The sequence below is a fragment of the Ornithorhynchus anatinus genome, chromosome 8, assembly GCF_004115215.2.
Source record: "Ornithorhynchus anatinus isolate Pmale09 chromosome 8, mOrnAna1.pri.v4, whole genome shotgun sequence".
Classification (NCBI taxonomy): Eukaryota; Metazoa; Chordata; class Mammalia; order Monotremata; family Ornithorhynchidae; genus Ornithorhynchus; species Ornithorhynchus anatinus.
In genome coordinates, this window is record NC_041735.1 from 17,680,332 (window position 1) to 17,701,778 (window position 21,447).

The following is a 21,447-nucleotide window of genomic DNA, read 5'->3' on the forward strand; positions in this document are numbered from 1 at the left end:
CTTTCACTTTCGTTTCGGCCTCTTCCCCTTCGCCCGTCGGCCGTCCTCCCCGCCCCAGCATGACGGAGGACGGCTATGACTCCACCTGGGAGAGCGACGGCGAAGAGGAGAAGGCGGAAGGAGCAGGAGGAGGAGGAGGAGGAGGAGGAGGAGAAGCCGCGGCCGGGGCGGCCCCCCAAAATGGGGCTGGCGAGACGGAGCAGCCCGGGCTGAGCCGAAGCCCCCCCGGGGTAAGCGCCGAGAAGGGGGACCGGAGGAGGAGGAGGGAGCAGGCGGACCCCCGGTGTCCAGTACCCCCCTCCCTGGGCTCGCTCTTAACGGCCGGTGGCTGCCAAACCATCCTTCCTTCCGTTCCCGCTTTCTCCTCCCCCACCGGAGGGTCGGGCATTCCCAGGGAGGAATCTGCTCCCCCTTTCACTCCTATCCCACCCTCGGCCCACGTCCTCCCGCTGTCCTGAAATGCCCTCCCTCCTCACCTCCGCCAAACTAACCCTCTTCCCCCCCTTCAAAGCCCTACTGAGAGCTCACCTCCTCCAGGAGGCCTTCCCAGGCTGAGCCCCCTCTTTTCCCTCTGCTCCTCCCCCTTCCCCTCCCCTGCGCTGAGCCCCCTTTCTCTCTGCTCCCCCACCATCGGCTCCTCCCCCCTCCCCTTAGCACTGTGCTCATTTGTATATATTATTTATTACCCTATTTATTTTGTGAATGAGGTGTACATCCCCTTGATTCCATTTATCTTGATAATATTGTCTTGTTTTTGTTTTGTTCTGTTTTGCTCCGCTGTCTGTCTCCCCCACTTAGACTGTGAACTGGTTATTGGACAGGGATGGTCTCTATCTGTTGCCGAATTGTACATTCCAAACGTTTAGTACAGTGCTCTGCACATAGCGCTCAATAAATATGAATGAATGAATGAATGAGGGGGTTCGGCCCCAGCCCTTCCCCGTCCGCTGCCCACGGGCCCCATCGTGCTGGCAACGACCTACCCACGGCCCCCCAGCCTTGCTGCCCCCACAGTCCTAGATTCCCATGCCCTCTCCAGCAGGTATCCCTGACAGTCGCACTTCACCGGGCACTTTCCTCAGGCTTGCAATGGGGTCATATGCAAAGGAAATAACTTTCAGGTTTGTTTTGGGGTTTTTCTTTTGAAGGAGGATGGGGAGCGGTTTTTTGCATTGGGAACGGATTGGGTCCCTGGTTCAAGAAGAATGGGGTCGGCTGGTGTACAGAGTGTTGGAAAGGAATTTGTGATATTTAAATACGACCACCCCTCCTCACCATAAATAAAGCCCACTGCCTCTTGAGCTGTCTCCTCACAGTAGTGGAATCCAGTTATAATATAGGATCTCCATGGGCTGGCGAATGCCTAAACCATCCCGAACAGATGGCTGGTTATATATTTTTTTCAATCTCCAGGGATGGCGACTCCACCACCTCCCTCCTAGCCTGGTCCGTTGTTTAATTACTCTGACAATTAAGGAGTTTATGTCCAACCAAAATCTTTCCTGCTTCTTCAATTCCCTGGCCTGGGAGAACATTTGTTTGCATTCTTCCAATAAAAATCCGTAATAGACATAAGATAGTTAAGTCTCGTCAAAGGCTTTTAATTTCCAGCCTTCTAATTCCTTTAATCTTTGCTTACGGGGCCTATTTTCCACCCTTACATCATTTTCATCATAATTTTCTGAGCCCACTTCACTTTTTCCACATCCTTTTTAAAGTCCAGTGATCGACACCCTAGCAAGGTCAGATCCGGGGCAAAAGTATGAGAAGTTCTAACCTCCTGGCCCTTGCATATCATAGCTTTCAAAAGACGGCTTTTTAAAAATAAGATGGTGTTGCCGGCTCATATCTTATTTTTGCAAATCTGGGAAGTCCCTCGTCTTGTTCTGCTGCGTCTCTTCCATTTCTCTCTGGAGCAGACTTCCCCATTGTTTGCTCCAAGTTGCTCAAACATCCATTGAAAAACTGAGAATTGTGGTGCTGACCATTTCTTTAAAAATAATTTGCTTATCTGTGGATTGCATCCAATATTCCATGCTGGAATTGCCCTCCTAATAACCATAGCAATTCCAGGCATTTCCAGGAAGCATTGTGGCCTGGAGTTCTGGACTGAGAACGAGTATCCTGAATTATTATTGAGTAATGGATCACAAGTGGAAATTGGCTTCCCCTTTTTTCCACATTTTTCCTTCCTCTTTCCCTACTTTTCCCCCTCCTTCCATCCTTGAGTGAATGCAGCATGAAATTTACACACGCTTTGAAAGGGCTCCCCAACTACTGACTTGCCCCAGCACCTGAATTCAACAAGCAGTTGTGAATGGATTCAGGAAGATTTGCCATATAATAATAATTATGGTACTTGTTAAGTGTTTACTGTGGGCCAAGTGTTGTACTAACCTCAGGAGTAGATACAAAATAATCAGGTTGGACACAGTTCCTAACCCACATGGGGCTCACAGTCTAAATAGGAGAGATTGGAATTCAGTCCCTATTATGCAGGTGAAGAAACTGAGGCACAGAGAAGTTGAGACTTGCCCAAGTTCACACAGCGGAGCTGGAATTAGGTCCCTCTTTGAAGATAGGATGGCTTTGAGCTACCTCTCCATCTAGCTTTCAGGGGTTTCAATTCCATCCAGATCTCTCCAGGACAAGATTGTGTACTAGTAAGCAGGGTAGGGGTGGGGGTAGAGAGACCCTATATTCACCCCAGCCTCTTGGGGGAAAAGCAGTAAAGGCTCGGTGGAGGTGATGGGGAGAGGGGGATATTTGGGGAGTCCCTGAAAAGGAAAACTTGGTCAGCTCTTCTTGGATATTCCCATTACTGTTGGGAGCTTGGACCCGATCAACTGAAACAGCCTCAAGCCTCTCTCTTTTGGAGCCAGGGTGCCCTAAACCCACTGTGCCTTATTTTAGCTCCTGGGCTAGACTCCGCTGGCTGTCCATAAGCGTGAGGAAAATCCAATATTTTATGTATTTTCCACATCTCCAACACAGTCCGGTTAAGACCAGATAAAGCAATTTCCAAATGTGGCTGCATTTTTGGCAGTGGAAATAGCAGTAAAACTGTCTTGGTTCTGACAATTCCATGAAACCAGATTGCAGTATTAAATCTTGGAGCTTGCCAATATTTCAGGACTTCGAGGCAGAGAGGGTTGCATTTTTCTGAAGATCTTCATGTAGGAGAGAGGGAACCCCTTTGCATGGCAATTTCCAAGGCTAAAGCTGTACCTTTTCTTTCCCCTTTTCCTCCTGACTCCTTTCCTAATCTCTTCAGTCTAAAAATAAATTTGGCCACTCCTAGTGCTACAAGGGCTATGTTTTTAATCTGTAGTTTTGAGAATGGGTGACTATTTCTTACATTCTTCTCTGTGCATTTTACTGGGCAAGTCCACTTACAGAAGCTTGGCCCAATTTAGACACAGGCCTGTCTTAATCTCCACCATTTCCTCATTGTTTGGGTGCATGGGGATCCATTATTCATGCGGTCTTAGACTCAAGTTAATATTTTGGTAGGATCTTTCTTTTTTTTAACCAGATCTCAGGCATATGGCCTCAGCCTCCCCTTCTCCCCTTATCACAGAGTCCTAGTGCATTTATGGAACTACATAAACATACAACTGTGATAGATGTCTTTTAGTATTTCATTAGATACATGGGGAAAGGAATCATATCTACCAGCCATTGAGTTGTACTTTTGCAAGTTCTTAATACAGTGCTCCACACAAAGTAAATGCTCAAATACCTTTGATTATTTTTGTTGCAATTTATTCCATTTTTACAAATTAAATACACTGCAAACAGTCTTGCTAATCTTGATTCACTGAAATAAATAGGTTTCTGGCCAAAGCAGGACTCTGTTCCAAATCATTTCTCTCTAAAAGTGCTTTTGGTAGTAAAAACTCTTCCATTTTATTCATTCGTTCATATCTACTGAGTGCTTACTATGTGCAGACCACTGAACTAAGCACTTGGAAGATACAGTATAACAATCACACACATTCGCTGCCCACAACAAGCTTGCAGTCTACAGAGGGAGACAGAAATCAATATTAATAAATTGCAGATATGTACGTAAATGCTGTGGGTCTGGGAGGGGGGCTGAGTAAAGGGAGCAAGTCAGGGCAAGGAAGAAGGGAGTGGGAGAAGAGGAAAGGAGAGCTTATCCATGTACTAAAGGTTATCCCTATGGAGATGTCCTGGAGGAAGGAGGAGATGAGAGATAGTAGAACAGGTGAGAAGCCGGGTTTTGAGGTAGATTTGGGAGATAGTAGTAATAATAGTGGTATTTAAGCACTTACTATTTGTCAAGCACTGTTCTAAGCACTGGGGAAAATACAAGATCATCAGGTGAGATGCAGTCCCTGTCGTATCTACCAGCTACAGGGCTCACAGTATAAGTAGGATGAACAGGTATTGAATCCCCATTTTACAGATGAGATACGGAGCCCAAGAGAAGTTAAAGGTAACACAGCAGGCATGTGGAGGAGGTGGGATTAGAACCCAGGTCCTCTGACTCCCTCTGGGTAGGAGTGAGACTCTTTCTACCAGGCCATGCTGCTCCTCTAGTGTATGAAGGAGTTGTGAATGTGGAGGTCGTAAATGAAGCCATGGAGAACATGAGCTCCTCCTAGCAGCGAGTGTAAAGTGAGAAGAGGAAGAGGCCCCAAACAGAGCCTCGGGGACACCAACAGTTATTGGATGGAAGGCAGAGGATGAGCCAGGGGAAGAATGAGAAGCATTGATCAAAGATAAGAGGAGAAGCAGAAGAGAATTGTGTCAGAAAAACCAGATTGTTTTCAGTAGAGGGGATTGGTCGACAGTGTTGAAGGCAGCTGAGAGGTCAAGGAGAATCAGGAGGAAGTAGAATTCCTTAGATTTTTCCAAGAAGGAGTTCGAAGATGACCTTGGAAAATGAGGTAGCATGGACTGAACAAGATAAAGATAATATTGTAGAGGATCAAGAAAGGAGTTGGGAGGTGAGGAGTATTTGGAAAGTAAGGGGAGGAGGGAGAAGGAGTGATAGGTGGAGGCTGCGTTTATGTAGGTCGAGGGGGACTTGAGCACGTTTGAAGGAAGAGGGGAAGGAGCCATCAAAGAGTGAATGGTTAAAGGGAAAGATGAGTGGGTGCAGGGGATTTAAGAAGGTGAGCAGGGCTGGGGCCTGAGGCACAGGGAGAAAAGCTAGAGTTTTGAAAGCTGGTGGGAGACGTCTTGAGAGAAGGGTGAAGAGCGTGGAAGTGGTGGTGGAAGGGTGCTGTGGATGTGAGAAAGGTTGGCTTTGGGGAGTTCCATGCCTCATTGTATTGATTTTGTCAACAGAAGAATTGGCTAAGTCAGCAGGGTGAGAGAGAGGAGTGGGAGTTGGAGAACTGGGATTTCAGAGAGGCAGCTAAAGTTCTGAAATAATTGGTGGGGGCAACTGGCATGGGAGTTGATGAGAGAAGTAATGTAGCTAAGCAGAAGAAAGGCCAAAGTTATAGCAAGTAAACATGAATTCAACATGGCTGAGTGGGCCTGGTGCCTAGGTTTCTGCCAACAGAACTCCACAGCAGGAGCAGAGGAAGCCCTCAGTGGAAGACATCCAGGATTGGAGATTGAGAATTTTACTGCCTGTTTGGGAGATTTGTTTGTTTTGAAGCAAATTGTATCTATCAAAAACAAATTAATTTCCTCTGTCTCTAGTCCAGGTTGTTCTCTCTCCTAGTGAGACTCTTCAAGCAGTATTTTAGTCTTTCCACATTCCAGGTTTGCATTGCACTTTGGTATTTGGTGCTCCTTTTATTCAACTGGGTGGGTGTTGGAATTTTCTCAAATTGATTTTTAAAAATCATTTATTCTTAAATTTTTCCAAGCAAGGCATAAAATCATCCTGAACTCAAAAACTGCTTCAAGCTTGTTACAACCTCGTTAACTAAGACACCTGAACCTCAGGGAAAGGAGATTTAGAGTCCTGTTTAACTCCAGCATTCAGTTCTTGACTGTTGGAAAAATCTGACTCCTGTCATTTTCCAGTTTTCCTTATAAACATCTCCTTTGTAGTCACTTCACTTTATTCTCAGCTTTCTCCCATTTCTCCCACACCTTCCAGCAGTGGTTCTTGCTCCACATGTTTTGCACCTGCCTTGCCCCTCTCTCCTCCAGAGGGAGAAGTGACTTTGCTCATTCAGGGCTGAGGCCTCAGTTCGATCCACGAACTCCAGGTCACTTTCAGAATCCAAATTTGCTTTTGCTTTTTTTAAGGTATTGCTTACTATACGTCAAATGCTATTTTAAGTGTTGGGGTAGATACAAGTTAATAAGGTTGGACATCGTCCCTGTCCCACATGGCACTCACAGTCCAAATTGGAAGGAGAACAGGAGAATTGAGGAACAGAGGAGTTATGTGACTTGTCCAAGATCACACAGCAAGCAACTGGCAGAGTAGGGATTAGAATCCAGGGCTTCTGACTCCCCGGCCCATGCTCTTTCCACTAGGCTGTGTTTCCTTCTTCTCTTTGCTTTGACCTAATACTCTTCCTCCTCTCTACCCACTGATTCCCTTCTTCATTTCTGCTTTGTAGTAGTAGCTAGTGATTAGCGGGGAAATGGAAGGGAAGTTGGCAGGGAGAGCTGCAGAATCACAGGAGTTGTCAGCTGAGTTAACCCCAAGATGCACCGGAGTTATATACCTGGCAAATGTTTTTTTCTAAAACCCTATAATGTCAGTCAACCAATTCAAGTTAACACAGATCTCAAAGAAAGGCCGAACCTAAAAAAAAAAAATCTTACATGCAAGTAAGATTTTTAGCCATTGTTCAAAATACATGCTTCACCACTGGTCCTGGAACTCAGGTTCCTGATGGGATTTGCTGTCATTGGCTCCATAGCAAATGTGTAGAAGAGCTAATATAAATGTCCTTGCAAATGTTTCTTGTAAAATCTCTTTACAAGGCTGGTCTGTACAGAAAAGAAGGTAGAACATCCGTTGTTCCTGCCTGTTCTGTTTGCACTGTATGAAATACAGTGAGTGTTGACAATTGGTCTGAGCAAAGGAAAGAAAGTCGGAGTTGGTGATATGAAACAGAGGAAGAACACTAAATGTATGTTCTTGATGGTGTTTAAGGCTTCTTCAAATAGAACCACCTGCCAGTCTGTTCCCAGGTGTGGGTACCTGGGAAAACCTCAATTGTCAAATTTAACTGTTGATTTTCCCCACCATGGATGATGAAGCACCAGATGCAGTTATTTGTTGTGTTATAACCTTTATTCATTATCTCCTGCTTTTCAGCTTCAGGTAATCGGTTCACGCAACTGGAGAGCAGCACGGGACATGCAGAGATACCGACATGAGTATCCGGTATGTCTCCTCATTTTTAGGTTTTTCAAACTCTTTAATCATCTTGTATGGTCTTCTGGATATTATGATGTTGGATATTGAGCCAGATCGCCTAGTCAGTGTTCCCGTGTCCTGGCTTTTTCCTCCTGTTCTCAGAGACAAATTATTACTGACATACATTTTTCAGTATGTAGCGTATCATGTTGAGCTGAGCTTGGGAGCAGAGGTCCTGATTTGTTCCTTAGAAGTGTTCAAACAGCCCCACCATCTTTTTAATACAGTGTCAAACATCCTGCAGAAACGCAATCAACACCCACTGACTAGAAGAACTTTAGAATTTCTAGCAGATTATTTCTTTCCAACCCTTTAGGTCCTTCGTTAGTCTGTTAAACTAAGAGCCAGAGTCTCCTCTTTTCTGGTGTAAGGTTGTAGTTTCTAAGATGTATATTAGGTATCATATTTCTTTGAGTGAATTTTTAGTGATCCTCACATTCCTCCCATCTCCTGCTTTTCCTCACATATCCCCCACCTCTCCCTTTTTTCGTTTCTTTCTTTATGATGATCTTGGTCCCAATTCAGTAAGTCAGCATCCCCCTTCAGGACACTTCTCTCCCAGCTTGGACCCTAATTTGGAGGAGGATGACAGAACCTATTGAGTGTATTCAAAAGTCTGTGGGGCTCTAACACTTTCCTGTTTTTTTAGGACTACAAAGATGAGGGTGAAAGTGACATGGTTAATCTGAGATTTTACAAAAACGAAATTCCATTCCAGCCAAATGGTAAGGTTAAAAAAAATCTGTCCTTCCACAGTGCTACATTGACTAACCTCAGAAATCTGTGTGGCATTCTCATGACTCTCTAGCTCATTGGACCAGTGATTGTGCATTTGTAAGCTTTTTACCCCAATTAACCTTAACACTTTTAGAGTTAAACTATTGGTTTTAGGTCACTATTACTTCTGCTATTACTATATGCTCTGCAATAACATCTTTGTATTAAATTGCTTCAAGAGCTTCAAGTATGTTCTTTTCAACTATGAGCCCCTGTAAGATAGTGACCATGCCTGTTGATTTAAGTCTAGCTCAAGCATCTAGTTCTCTGTTCCGCAAAAATAATAATTGTGGTTTTTGTTAAGTGCTTACTACATGCCAATCACAGTACTAAGCACTAGGGTAGATAGAAAATAACCAGGTTGGACATAGACCTTGTCCCACAGAGGGCTTCAATCTAAGTGGGAGGCAGAATAAATAATGATGAGGAAGCTGAGGCAGAGTTAGTGGCTTGCCCAAGGTCACCCAGTAGGCAGGTGTCAGAGCCAAGATTAGAATTTAAGTCCCATGACTCCTAGGTCCACGCTGTCTCAACTAGGTTCATGGTATTGCTCTGCTCCCCTGGGCATTTAAACAATAGTTTATGTTGGTGAAGGGGAGTCTCATTCTGTTCTCCCAACACCTCAAAGCTCTTCATTTCGAGCCTAACTAGTCACTAGTTAGTCACTAGTCTCCAAACTGGATTTGGAGAAACTTTTTCTTTTTCCTTTTCTTTTACTGTGTTTCAGGACACCAAACCCCTTATAAATAAAATTTTTGCAGTAGTCAATGAGTATGCCCTTCTGTATGCTGCAAGGGGTTCCTCACATGTAGGCAGTTGCAGAACCATTCTTGAAGTAAGGCTGAGGTAGACATCAAAAGACAATGGGGTTTCCCAAGCCCAGATTTCACAAACAGCCAGGTCCAGACCTACATTTTGACTCCTGTGTACTCTCTCCAGGGAAAGGGTTCCCTGACAACATAGAACACTCTTATTGACTCACATATTGTAGTTTTCTTCTGTTCTCTCCAGTTTTCCCACTGCTGTTTCAATCATGGCCTAGTGGCAAGAGCACGGGCTTGGGAGTCAGAGGTTGTGGGTTCTAATCCTGACTCTGCCACTTGGCTGTGTGACCTTGGGCAAGTCACTTAACTTCTCTGTGCCTCAGTTACCTCATCTGTAATATGGGGATTGAGACTGTGAGCCCCACGTGGGACAATCTGATTACGTTGTATTTACCCCAGTGCTTAGAACAGTGCTTGGCACAGCACTTAACAAATACCATCATCATTATCATTATCATTATTAATAAACATGACCAGCTTCACTGCCCCTTGAGCTCTCAACATTGGTGTTTCTGTTGACTTCCCTCCAGTCCATTGGTCATGGGGAGAAATCTATAAAAACGTTAATTTAGACTGTAATCTCCCTGAGGGCAGAGATCTTTGCTGAACCATGTCCCTCCCTTCTTAAAGTCGCCTCCTCCAAAAGGCTCCTAATCAGTGTCCCATTTTCCTGGATATGCCATCTCACCAGCCACCTCAGCAGTAATGTAATACAGACCTGATATTTGCTCACCTGTTTTATCACTATAGGTATTGTTTCCCACATATACCTTTTGTATATTTGGCAGTCTGTGTCTGCTTGTCTTCCGCATTAGATTGTAATCTCCTTGAAGCCATGGACCACGTCTTTATTTCCCAAAACTTGTAACATAGGGCCATGCACGTAGTAGCCATTCAATAAATGTTGTTGATGGAAAGGATGATAATACAGGGAGATCAATTTGAAATGTCGCTACCATTTGACTGTTAATTGATGATTATGAAACGCAACCCAGCGTTAGCGTTTATCTGAAATGACTTAGTCGTGAGGGACTTAAATCCTAGGAGAGCAGTCCAATTGATTATTAATGAATATAGAACCTAGTTGATTCCCAGAAAATCTGGTAATCAGTAGTAATAATAATAATAAAGGTATTTAAGTACTTATTAGGTCCTAAGTGCTGGGTTAGGTATAATATAATCAAATTAGACAATAGTCCCTGTCCCATAGCGGGCTCATAGCTTAAGGGAGAGGAAGAACAGGTATTTCATTGCATTTTATAGATGAGAAAACTGAAGCACAAAAAAATTAAGTGACTTTTCCAAGGTCACATAGCATGCAAATGGTAGAGCTGGAATTAGAACCATTAGAATCCTACTTCCTGACTCACAGCCCTGTGCTCATTCCACCAGGTCACCTGCTTCTCTATCCATGGGGCTTGTGTATATTTGTGTTTCAGGTCTACATATTAATGAGATTCTTAAGAACTGGAAAAATGACTACGACATATTGGAGGACAATCATTCATATATACAGTGGTAAGTCCAGGGTGCTCTGGGGTTGCACAGAAACTGACTGATTCTGTACAAAGGAGGGATCGTGTTCTCTGGGTGTAAGTTTAGGCAGAGAGAACTATTTCCTTAAAAGGGATACCTATGCCAGAGAAAAGTTTACCATATAGCCAACATCCTATCCTCCCATCATAATCTCAAATGCAAGATAAACCCCTTATGTTGTTCCCCCATTAAATCAGAAATCTCATGGTCTTCCAAGAACAGTTCAGTGACACCTTTTCAGGATAGCTTCTCTCTCTTCCTACCTAAAGAGAGGTAGAGTGCAACTATGTTGGATGAATGTGTGTTTACGTCCAAAGAATTCTGCCAGAATGTGCGTTTTCACTAAGCATTTCACCTAGAGCTTGATGGCAGAATTAGAAACCGTTCTTTCTAAAGTATGTCTCTAGATGTAGCATGGTCCAATATTAGAAACAGTTGTGCCCATGCACAGGGTTGGATGCAAGGCAGAACTGTAGTGCAAGTGTTCCCTAATGCAGGGTTCCACAAGAAAGCAGTCTCATGTTCTAGGGGAAGTGGGTGCAGTAGAGTTTATTTGGAGTTCAGAGATGATGCTGGGAGTGCTCCCAGACTATAGAAAATCATGACATAATTTGGCCCTAACATGGTGGAGGAATTAAGAAATTTTCTTCACATAACATGAATCTGTTCTGGTGTAATGCAAGTCACAAGTTGGAGCAAGAAGATTCTGGGTAGGAAGAAATGATCAGTCAGTGGTATTTATTGAGCGCTTACTGTGATCAGAGCACTGTACTAAGCACTTGTACTAAGCACTAAGTACAATACAACCGAGTTGGTATGCGTCCCCTCCCTCAACGAGCTTGCAGTCTAGAGGGGGAGACAGACATTAATAGAAATTAATAGCCTACAGATATGTACATAGGTGCTGTAAGGCTAAGGGTGGGCCTGTACTGAGTGCTTACTATTTGCCAAGCACTGTACTAATTACTATGTGCCTACAGGTGGTATAGATCAAAGCTTGCTACTAAACTTCCCAGCCCATGTTACTGGATGAAAATTGGTGTTTGTGTTTAATACTGTAAAATACCAATGAGTGGTAAGAAGGAAAGGTGTTCTGCTAGTGGTCGGTATAACAATGATACAGGAATATGTATAGAAAAATATCAGGCATGGTGGTACTTTGAACCATCACCCTATGCCCTGTTCCCGCCAAATCAATGATTACTAGAACATGATTATTTCCAAACACAAGGTTCTTCAAAAACACAGCCCCTGTGTTATAGGAGAACTCCCTGTATTAAATAGACACTAATGATGGTATTCAAGTGCCTACTATGTGCCAGGTACTGTACTAAGCACTGGGGTGGATACAAGCAATAAAATCTACTGCTGTGCTTTGGAGTGCAGTCCTTAGCCTTAGAGTAATTGGGTAGTAGTAATTATACCTCTGGGTTATTAGGGATGTTTGAAAATGACAAAGCCTTCTATTGTTCAGCAATTGTAGTGAATATTTGTCTGTTAGAATTCCAGGGTTGTGACTGTAGCAAACGGGGCAGGCAGCTGCCCTGGGTGCAGTGGAGAAATGGGTTAAGAAAGGCTCATGGAGCAACATTTCCTCACCTCCTGCTACCATTTTGTGTCCCACTGCCCCCACCTTGGGCCTCCATGGATGCCACGGTGGTTGGGCAGCAAGGAGCAATGGTCTGGACACAGTGGGGAGGAGCCAGGATGGCAAAGGCTAACTGGCAATGGTCCAACCACCACAGTCTTTCTCTTTGCCTCACATCAAGCCGCCCTCTTACTGCCATAGCAGCCCCAAAAAATCAGTGCAGGCCCAGGATCAAGTTTTGGTTGCCATAGTGCTCCCAGGCCACTGCCAGCCCAGAAACCACTCTGCAATTTCCCTATTGCCACTTCTTCCCTTTCTCCCTCACCTCCCTCACCCCCGCCCAGTACACATACACACAATTCCCCCCCTCTCTTCCCACATCCACCTCCAACTAAATGAGTAGCCTCACTTTGGGAGGGGAGGGGCAAAGAGTCAGGTGCAAAAGCAGTGCATTCCAGCATAAAATTGCAGGCTTCTGCCACCCCTGTGCAACACAATGGTAATAATCTTTTCAGAGTTCTTCTGTCTCACAGGAGCTAATTATATCAACACTACTCCTTTCTCTAACCTCTGAAATTAGCATTTTGACTGCTGTGCCTGACTTGCAATCTTCTTTCCTCTTCAGGTTATTTCCATTACGGGAACAAGGAGTGAATTGGTATGCGAAGCCCCTTACAGCTAGAGAAATTCAGGTTTGACATTTCACATGCCTCTCATTTCACCAACTTATATTTTTTTAATGAGAGGCTGATGTACAAAAGGGGCCCGGATGGCAAAGCTCCCCCATCTTCATTGTCTTTGGTATTTTTATCCCTTCGCCTCCTTCCTTCTGTCACCATTAACTCTGAGGAATCAATTCTGATCTGAACTAGGGAGGAATGGGGAGAGGTCCCAAATCTGATGCAGATAGGAAAACTGTATCTCTCTTGTGGGGATTTTGCTTGTTGTAGCTTGAGGTACAGTTTTGTTTTAGTTACCTTTTAAGAACTGAAGTTGGGATGAGGCATTTCTTCACTAAAGCCTAAAATTGTCCTGTTCTTTCACTTCTCCCCACTGTCAGCTGCCCTTGCTGGTTATGAATTTGTACTTCCAGGAAAACGGACCAGTCAGTAGACTGTGTGTTTCCTGCAGTTGCATTTAAAATGAAACATCCCCAGGCTGCTGATTTTGTAGCTGTCCATGACTGTTTTGAAATGTGTTGTTTTAGACTCTTGAAGAGACACTTGAGAGTCTGGCATAGAACCTAAAATTCCAGAAAGAATCATTTTTAAAAAGGAAGGGTTTGTGATCGAATTTGCTCCAACGTGGCCTTGACTTTTGACTTAAAAAAATAAATAAAAAGATCCAGAGTGTATGTTTTGCAGAATTCAAAACTTGGTATTAAAAGCTAAATTTTTGATAAAGAAACCCCTGAGCAATAGACTTTGACTCTTGGAGTTGCTGCTAGTACTCATGTAGAGATGTTTGTGCTTTGGCTCAGTGGAAAGAGTCTGGGCTTGGGAGTCAGGGGTCAGGGGTTCTAATCCCAGCTCTGCCACTTGTCAGCTGTGTGACTGTGGGTAAGTCACTTAACTTCTCTGTGCCTCAGTTTCCTTATCTGTAAAATGGGGATTAAGACTGTGAGCCTCATGTGGGACAACCTGATTACCCTGTATCTACCCCAGCACTTAGAACAGTGCTTTGTACATAGTAAATGCCTAACAAATATCAACATTATTATTATTTTTCAGGAATTCAAAAGTTCTGATGAAGTTATGAAAAGATTTGTCCAAGCTTATGAGCTCATGTTGGGGTTTTATGGGATAGAACTGGTGGATCCTGAATTGGGGGTAGTGAAAAGGGCAAACAACTACCCGAAGCGATTTCAGAACCTGAATTGGTGAGTTCCAACATTTTTTTCATGTTTGGGGGCCCACATTCCCACCTCCTGGTTTTCCGGCAGATCAAATGGGGGGGAAAAATCACTTCCCTGCAGCCACTTTGCTCTTTGAGCAAAAGAGCAACCCCTACTCTGGGTCTGCTGCCATACAGAACCCTCAAACCCACCCAGAAAAACATTCAGACTGTTTGATCTTTAAATCCTCAAGATGGTGCTGGGACATGAAGTCCTTCCCACTACCCCAGGCCAGGTGATGAGAGAGCTTTTTTAGATCCCTTTGTTGTATGTTGTACTAGTCTATGGCTGCTTGGATTGTGGCAGAGATGAAACCTACAAGTTCCCCACACCAGGGGCCTTGGCCAGGCTGGTAATGTCTGAACTTAACCTCTGAAAACAGCAGATCTGAACATCTAACCATTATCCCCTCTCACCCTCCATCCCAACTCTGTCCCAACATCCCCCAGTCAAGGAGAATTTACACTAGATTGTAAAGTCCTTGAGGGCAGGGATTGTGACTCTTTTGTACTCTCCCAAGCAATTAGTACAGTGCTCTGCACACAGTAAGATCTCAGTAAATACTGTTGATTGATTGATTGAGAAGTCTGCAGGATTGTTGGGCAGTGGCTGCTGGAATAGAGGTGGGAGAGATTCATTCATTCATTCAATAGTATTTATTGAGCGCTTACTATGTGCAGAGCACTGTACTAAGCGCTTGGAATGAACAAGTCGGCAACAGATAGAGACAGTCCCTGCCGTTTGACGGGCTTACAGTCTAATCGGGGGAGACGGACAGACAAGAACAATGGCAATAGAGAGATGCCCATTTCCCCACCAACTACTCAGTTTACAGCAGACCTGAGGTGGTGATTTCTTGGGCAGAGAAGGGGAGGCAAGCAAGGAATTCTATTTTTTTTGTTTTGGGTTATTTTATGGTATTTGTTAAGCGTTTACTGTGTTTCAGGCACTGATCTGAGTGCTTAGATAGATGCAAGCAAATCAGGTTGGACACAGTCCCTTATCCCACATGGGGCTCACAGTCTTAATCCCCATTTTACAGATGAGATAACTGAAGCACAGAGAAGTGAAGTGACTTGCCCAAGATCCCACAGCAGACTAGCAGTGGAGCCAGGATCAGAACCCAGGTCCTTTTGACCGCTAGGCCCATGCTCTATCCACTAGGCCACGCTGCTTCTTGTTCAGAGCCTGAACCTAGCCCGTTCTTCCTCTTCCCCTCTCCCCTCCCCCACACCTCAGGACTGCTACAGATTGAGCAGTTACTGGTGAAATGGGCACCTCTCTCATCATTTCCTTAGGGTATGGGCAGTGGCTACTGGCTGGCATAGTTTCCTCTTTAAAGCAAAAGGTAGAAGGTCTCATTAGTTTATTTGCTCCAGGCTCTTCAAAGCCTTCACCTGGCCTTTCTCTTTCTCACACTGCTTTGTATAAAAAATCCTGCTAGAAAACTAGAATGTTTTTGGACCTGGGGATAGGATATCAGGGCATGGTCTTAAATATTTTCTATATTGAAAGAGGTGAACTTTTGTTCTATATAATAAATGGCTGGGTGGTTCTTGCCAGCTGCTCAGATAAAAAAAATCAAGTATACAGTCAATTGCAGAATATTTGAAAGCCCATCCTATAATTTCCTCATTAATGTTCTCTGCCATGCTTCATGAACCTTAAAATAAAATGAGATTAATGTAAATTCAAAGCCCCCTGCTGCCTTAAATGTGGCAGACTGATCACTTCTGAACTATTATTAATAGCAAGGAAAAACCCTTGCCAATGGATCCTTAGCTCTAAAAGAACTTATTTCTAGGAGAAAGATAATCTAGGACTAGAGGCTGGAACAAAAAGATCTCTGCCCACAGGAGATTAAATTTGTGTTTTTTAATAGCCTGACCATCTTATACTCCTTTCATTTCTTTTCACCCTCTTAGTTTTTCCTGTTCTCTTCCAGGCACAGTCACAATAACCTCCGGATAACTCGCATACTCAAGTGTCTGGGTGAGATGGGTTATGAACATTACCAAGCCCCTCTGGTCAAATTTTTCCTGGAGGAAACCTTAGTTAAACACCGTTTACAGAATGTCAAGCAAAGTGCCTTGGATTACTTTGTGTTCACAGTCAAAAACAAACATCTTCGGCGAGAACTCGTTTACTATGCCTGGAAGAATTTTAAACCACCTAATAAATTTGTCTGGGGGCCTCTTCAGAAACTTCAGAAATTTCAACCCCAGTTATCTATTTTTCAATCGAGTGTGGATGGAGAAGGTTCAGTTGACTCACAAAACGAAGGCCCAGTGGAAAACCAAGCCAAAACTTGCAGGATGAAAGAAATAGAGAGCAGTGGAGTGGGTTTACAGAAGGATTCCAAGGAGAGGAGTTCATTATTGGCAGCAAGCAAAGGGAGTAGTCAGAGAGACCACCAAGAAGAGGAACTGGATGCCCCTCACCCTGAGAAAGAGAAGGATGAGAGTGGGGAAGCTCAAGGCAGGGAAGGAAAGAGGCTGGAGCCTGAGAATCTAAAGGAAAGCAAGAAGAGGAAATATGAAGTGAATAAAATGGAAGATGACCCAGGTGCCAATCAATGTCAGGGTTCTTCTGACATTGAGAAAATAGCTCTCAACTTGAAAGAATGTGCCCTTGAGCAGAGCAGTAGTGAGCATCCCAGCAGGCCCAGGAAAACCATTTCTGATGAAAATGAAATGCCCAGTACTGAGACATTGGAATATGATATGATTGATGAAGTAAGGAAAAAGCGGAAAGTTGACCAAGAAGGACTAGAGAAAGTGCCTGTGGCCACAGTGGTTGAAAGTGGTGACTGTAAAGTAGGGTGCCTCCCCAGCAGTCCAGAAAGCACTGTCAGGGATGTGAAAAAGGCAGAGGAAGATGGTGACAAGCATAAGGATACTGAAATCACTGAAGAGGCTGAAGTGAAACCCAAAGCAGTAACTGCAGATACCATTGCCCCCATGAATCTCTCATCCAGCTCCTCCAGAATCATCAGGCCGGATCTTCAGTCTGGCTCACGAGATGGGCCTGCTGAAGAGGTAGAGACCACTGGAATCTCCCTCGGAGCAGAAGATAAAGCATCAGGGTCTGGAGTTGAGGAGCACTTGGACAGAGAATCTCCTCCTTCAGAGGCCTTCAGCAAGGGAGAAAAGGATGGGGCAGGCAACGGTGCAGCTGTTGAAGTCAAGGCCTTGGGCCAGATGAAACCCTTGCTAGACGAAGCAAAGCGCCCTGAAAACCCAGATAGAGAAGCCATGCAAAGTGGGGAGCCCTTAGGGAATGAAGCAGAAAGCAAACTGTCAAATTGCAGCAAAATAATTGAGAAAGGGTACCATGATCTTGACTTCAAGGAAGGAGGTTCTACAGAATTATAAGAAACTTTCAAAAAAGTCTTTCCACAAACAGGTTTATGGGATGGACTGGCTGAGCCCAGCAGCTTGTGACTTTAAACAGAAAGGATTTTCAAGGTGAGAGAGATGTGAATCTGCAATTGCCATCAGCCTTTTTGGTCCTTCTGTTGCCTATCCCCTCTGGCTCTTTTTTGTAGAATCAAGAGCAAAGGATCAGAGACCTATATTAGAACCATCCAAAATGTTGCTCTCTTTGCAAGTGAGTGTTTAAAATAATTTTCTAGTCAATTTCATGTTCTGCCATATTTGCTTAGTTTGAAAGTTGGCACTACAGTGAATAGGGGAACCAACTTGTTTTCTCTCCAAGTGTCACCTGTGAAGTTCCCAGCTGCAGCTGATCCAAGGCATCCCTCTGATTGAAACATACACCTTCTGACATTCATCCCAAGTTTGAACTCCACTGCTGCTGTGTCTAAGAAAAATGGTACAGGAAACCACAAGCAGTTGTTTTAGCAGTAAATGACTCTAAATCCTCATTTGGAATAACTATACTGAGTGAATATTTGACCACAATTGCTCATCTTAGCCTTTTCCGTGGACTTTCTTCTCTGAACCTTTGCAGGGGGTGAAAGTGACTCCTTTCATCCTGAACAGGTTCCCTTATTAGTTGCTGTTAGTATCCACTGTTCTAAGTATAAAGTCCATGGTTTATTTTGAGGCTGATATTTCTCTTTTCTTTTTCCCTCTTGCCTCTAGGAATTTTAAACAAAATTTTCTGCTCTTCCATTAATGTCCAGTACTTTTTCCTGGGTTTTATGGATCTGTTCATTCTCAAAACCTGAAATTGTTTCTCTGACTACTACAGCTTCTCACTGTATTTGCACTGGGGAAATATCCCCCCAGAAAAGGGCCATAGCTGAGTCCCAGTCCCCTCACTGTTGTAATGGGAAAGAGAAAGGGGTCCCTTGCTCTCAGAAACGACACTTTGTCTGGTATAAGCTATTATGGGCATTTGCCTTTGCCATTTGAAAGTTGTCCACAGCCCACGGAAAGGCATAATCAATTCTCAGGCAGATGTAGCTGGGGAAACAATCCATATTTACTCTTTGTGTCTCAGTTCAGTCCTGTCGATTTAAGGGCCCCTCCCTCCCCTCAACCTTCTCTGCCCCAGAGGTGTCACCCAATAAAACAGATTAACTGCCTTCCTCTTTTCCCCCTTTTGATTTTTTTGCAAATGCCCCTTCTCCTTTAACTTTTCCAAGATGAACAAAATCTCTACTGTGACCCAAACCAGAATGAGAGCATAGACAAAGTCCAAACCAGGGCTTAGAAAACAAAGATTTGCTTTTCCATCAAGTGACTGTGAGGGGCCTCTGCCTCATGCCTCCACCTCCCCCCTTCCCCACTACCTCTGTATTGCAGAATTGTGCTTCACCTACCTCACAGAGTGGTTGTGCAGCAGAGAGAATGAGCACAAAACCCTTAGGATCCTTGAATGAAGAAGCAAAAATGACTTGGAGTCCATTTATGTAACAGGAACTCTTGGTTCCAGGCAGGGTGCTGCCATGGGCTCAGTCATCATGTTACAAGACTGGTTCAGTGCAGCCTGGGTTGTGACTTTTCCTTTCAAACCTTGTCATTTGATGTGACAAAGGTTTATCTGTGCTGGAGTTGACTTTTTAACCAGGTATTTGCATCCTAAAATTGATTGGAAATGTTTTTGGGTTTTTTTTCCTGTTTTAAAGACGCTTTCATTCTCTAAGTTTTGGTTTTAACTGAGTTATTGGAATTTGTTCCGAGAGAAAAAAGGCAATGATTCCTGAAAGAACCTTTAACCACCTCTTCACAAATGTTTGCCCATGATGCGCTCTTCATCTCTTGGTTCTCATTTTGTTATCATTTTTATTAGCAGTCTCCTTTGAAAAATTGGTCTCTGCTCTCTTTCCTCACGCAAGGTCAGTGATGTGAACTGAGCAAGACATTTCAATGGTTAGACACTAAAGTATATTTTAAAAAAATATGATTGGATTGTCTTTCCCACAGTTTCTTTGGGAGTGACTTCTTGAATATTTTTTTTTTCAGTTGGTACAGTGAAACTAGACTCTCTTAATAAAAGTGAGTTAATTGCCAGCCAGTGAGTCTTGTGGTCTGTAACCAGAGGTGATCCACCTGTGCTGTTAGAATATGACTTGTTAGGTGGCTGACAATGGGGCGTTTTGCTGCTAGATCTTTTTTTGCCAATCCAGATTAACAGTGCTAAAAACACTATGTTTAGCTTGTGCCACAAAATGTTTTGCCAGTAAACTTGTCTTCCTGTCTTCCTCATAAATGTCTAGGGAGTGCATCTTATTACAGCTTCTGCCTTGAACAGGATGGGCTTTAATCCAAGGTGAAGGTACATTGCAGGAAAAGTGAGGGACACCTAATTCACTCTGCCAGTCAGGCTGGTAGCTGGCACCAGGATTCATCTTTGGAATAAACTTGATGGTGGGACTAGTAGTCTTCACTTGGAAAGCATTAGTCGTCTTCATATGATATACTAAAGTTAGTGGCTGCATCACATTAGGCTTATCCCAGCCCCAATATACATCTTTCAAAATGTAGGGGAAGCAGCGTGGCTCAGTGGAAAGAGCCTGGGCTTCGGAGTCAGAGGTCATGGATTTGACTCCCGGCTCTGCCATTTGTCAACTGTGTAACTGTGGGCAAGTCACTTAAGTTCTCTGTGCCTCAGTTACCTCATCTGTAAAGTGGAGATTAACTGTGAGCCTCACGTGGGACAACCTGATTACCCTGTATCTACCCCAGCACTTAGAACAGTGCTCTGCACATAGTAAGTGCTTAACAAATACCAACATTATTATTATTAATAAAACACTTGCCTTTTTCAGGCATGTCCAGTGTATATTTTGTAAAGAAAACAATTTTTCAAAGCAAATTTGTCCTTAAAATTCTCAACTTTTTGAGTCATGGAATGCACGAGCAAATGTGCAGAGTGAATCTACTATACTCAAAGAGCATCATAAACTAGCCACCATGCCAGTGGTCTAGATCCTTTGATTTGAAATCCTCCTTCTCCTTTGAGGATGAATTTGGAAGGACACAGATTTTTTAATTTACCCAACCACACTCCCTGTGGAATTTTAGAGTGTGTGTGTGTGTGTGTGAGAGAGAGAGAGAGAATGAGAAAATGAGGTAGGGGTTGGGCACCACAGTGGAAAAGATTGTGAGTTCCATGTGCAATGAGGACCTAATTACCATATAGTATTTAGGTCCTCGTTGCACATGGAACTCACAATCTTTGTGGATTTGGAGATTAATATAATTTTAACTGAACATTTGATGGCAGGCATCTTGCTTTTTCAATTATGACAAGGAATCGGATTTGGCATTCACTGGTGCAGGCCCTGGCAGGTTCAGCGGAGAACACAAACACATCAAAGACTGAAAGGAGACCTTGGTGAAATTCCCATTTGAAATGATGCTGAAGCTATTTGAAGCTTAACGACTGGTATCCAATAATGTTTAGGGCTCATCTCACCACATTCACATTTTGGCAAGAACTAATTAATTGCCTGGCTTCATCCAAAATTAAGGATACAGGAACAGGGAAGCTACTTTCCCCCAATCTTTCCAGTTAGCCCCTATGACACACGCTACATTCAAGCACATTCTATCTCTCTTTCTCTCTCTCTCCCTCAATCCCTCCCTCTCTCTTTCTCCCCCCACCCCCTTGGGAGAGCACAGTTAAGACACATGGACCATCCCTTCAAGGATCAACTGGTATGCTGTGTGTGGTGTTTCTTCTGTCACATATCGCACACAAGGACACACCCAGGGAGATAACCTCCGTGATCCTTTTTTAATATCTAACTGAAGAGCATCCATTTGCCCCAGTTCTGGGTCCAATTTGAGGATATCCAGCTGGTCCTTCTGCACTACTCCCATGAGGAAGGCCAAAAGTTTTCCATTTGATTAATCAAGCCAACAACTTTGTGGGTGGTAGGAATCCCTCCTCATGATGGCCTGCTCATCTTCAGTGTCAAGGTGCCAGATGTGCGACTAATCAGGAGGAAGGACACACACTTCTTGAATAGTAGCTTAAATAATAC

The 21,447-nt window shown here is 43.8% G+C and overlaps 1 protein-coding gene across 1 annotated transcript; it reads left to right on the top strand.

The window, feature by feature from the left end:
• Positions 1-5: 5 nt before the first annotated feature.
• On the top strand, positions 6-19,663 carry OGFR (opioid growth factor receptor). Its single transcript, XM_029070579.2, has 7 exons — positions 6-230; positions 7,268-7,336; positions 8,019-8,094; positions 10,410-10,488; positions 12,720-12,786; positions 13,825-13,973; positions 15,934-19,663. The coding sequence occupies exons 1-7, from the start codon at positions 60-62 to the stop codon at positions 17,360-17,362; spliced, it is 2,040 nt and encodes a 679-aa protein (XP_028926412.1). The 5' UTR covers positions 6-59; the 3' UTR covers positions 17,363-19,663.
• The last annotated feature ends 1,784 nt before the right edge of the window (positions 19,664-21,447 follow it).

Excerpts from the sequence above, each read along its gene's own strand:
- OGFR (XM_029070579.2), top strand. The coding sequence starts at position 60 with ATGACGGAGGACGGCTATGACTCCACCTGGGAGAGCGACGGCGAAGAG. Across the intron at positions 12,787-13,824 it reads TTACAGCTAGAGAAATTCAG|GAATTCAAAAGTTCTGATGA; the intron begins GTTTGACATTTC and ends ATTATTTTTCAG. Across the intron at positions 13,974-15,933 it reads CGATTTCAGAACCTGAATTG|GCACAGTCACAATAACCTCC; the intron begins GTGAGTTCCAAC and ends GTTCTCTTCCAG.